Genomic DNA, 1508 nt, shown 5'->3' with positions numbered 1-1508 from the left:
AAAAAAAAAAAAAAAAAAAAGAACCTCTGTCAGATTTCTGACCTACAGAACTGTAAAGATAATAAATTAGTATTCTTTAAGCCACCAAGTTTGTGGTGATTTGTTACAGCAGCAATTGAAAATGAATATACTTGATCAAAATGTCATTCTTGGGAAGTCCCTTCTCTCTCCTCTCCCTCCCTCCCTTCTTTCTTTCCTTCCTCCCTCCCTCCCTCCCTTCCTCCGTCCCTCCATCCCTTCTTCTCTTTCTTTCTCTCTTTCTCACCTTTATTATGTTCTTTTTTTGGCTTTCTTACTTTTTTTTTTTCTGGTCTCTTCTCAGTCTTTATGAAAAATAATGCACATTTCTGGGAAGTTCCCCAAACATGTGTTGTAGATTTTCCTGCCACATCTTGTACTTACTGCCCACTCTGCCTGAGTTGTCCCCTCCCCTTCTATACCTAGCAAACCACCACTTATCCTTCTCCACCAAGGTTAATTCGCTGAACTTTCTCTAAGTCCCCCAGTGTAGATCACTTTCTTCATAGAGGCGTTATTGTACCTTCCCTATTTCTCAAATGTATTGCTATGTTGACATTCTTTCTCTCTCTTTCTCTTCTTTTTATTCTATCAGACCTTAAGCTCCTTTTCAGAAGTTACCTTCAGTGGCTTTGCATTATGTCTGGCCCATGGTTGATGTTGATTGAGTGGATGAGAGACTGCCAAGGACCCTTTCTGAAATCTGCTAAGGTTGGTACATCCTCCTACATATGCAGTTCATCATAGGAATTGTAAGATGTTTTTCGTAGAAGAAGAAAATGTTTTCATTTATGTATACCGTGCCCCAGGCAACAGGTATAAGCAAAGAGTCACAGAAAACAAAGTAGGTGAGAAGGAGGCAAATGATTTCTGAAGTTAATTGCATTTTTTCCATAGAATCCCAATTCTTTGGGATTCTTAAAAGGGTAAATACATGAATATTCCCCCCCCCCTCCTTTAAGAATCACTTCTGTAGGGACTAGGGTGGCTGATGCAAGCATGCTGCTAATCTCATTTTTGTTGTGCCCTGGAGGCGTGGGAACAGGGACTGTGAGTCCTCCTCATTCAGATTTTAATGTTGAACAGAACCTTCAGGAAGAATCTGAGTACAGGAACTCTTACAGATAAGGACTTAAAGAAACACAGAGAGGAGTGGTCACAAGAGCATCAAGAATTTACAAAAGTAGAATTAACCTGTTAGTGTAGTGACTGATTATAGAATTATAGAATAAAATAAAATTTTAGAGCTGGAAGGGACTGTCGCGAATATTTACAACAGTGTTTCTGGTGAATCACTGTTTTAATGGCTAGAGCAGTGGAGTCCAGCAGCAGCCTGCTCCGCCCATGCTGAGGGTAGATCCAAAAGATGAAAACAATAGAGCCCTAAGGAGAACCCATCCCCATTCTTAAGGTCATTTATTTGCATATTATTTATCCCTTGTTTTATTCCAAAAATTATTTCAGGTTGTCTCTGAAAATACATATACAAT

General features: G+C 39.4%; 1 protein-coding gene across 2 annotated transcripts in view; it reads left to right on the top strand.

The window, feature by feature from the left end:
- The window catches only part of LACC1 (laccase domain containing 1), a 61179-nt gene extending 60208 nt beyond the window's left edge, over positions 1-971 (top strand). Inside the window, exon 7 of one of the 2 annotated variants that reach the window (XR_004626746.1) lies at positions 614-729. Coding sequence is in view for 1 of the 2 variants with exons in the window: in XM_034665214.1 (XP_034521105.1) it covers positions 614-620 (7 nt within the window). In the remaining variant the exon portion in view is untranslated. Of the gene's footprint in view, positions 1-613 lie in introns of both variants that reach the window. The other variant, XM_034665214.1, reaches the window with a different exon arrangement.
- Positions 972-1508: the final 537 nt, after the last annotated feature.

The sequence above is a fragment of the Ailuropoda melanoleuca genome, chromosome 7 (assembly GCF_002007445.2).
Source record: "Ailuropoda melanoleuca isolate Jingjing chromosome 7, ASM200744v2, whole genome shotgun sequence".
Classification (NCBI taxonomy): domain Eukaryota; kingdom Metazoa; phylum Chordata; class Mammalia; order Carnivora; family Ursidae; genus Ailuropoda; species Ailuropoda melanoleuca.
Note: the sequence above shows the minus strand (reverse complement) of the source record. Positions and strands in the feature narration are given on the sequence as shown.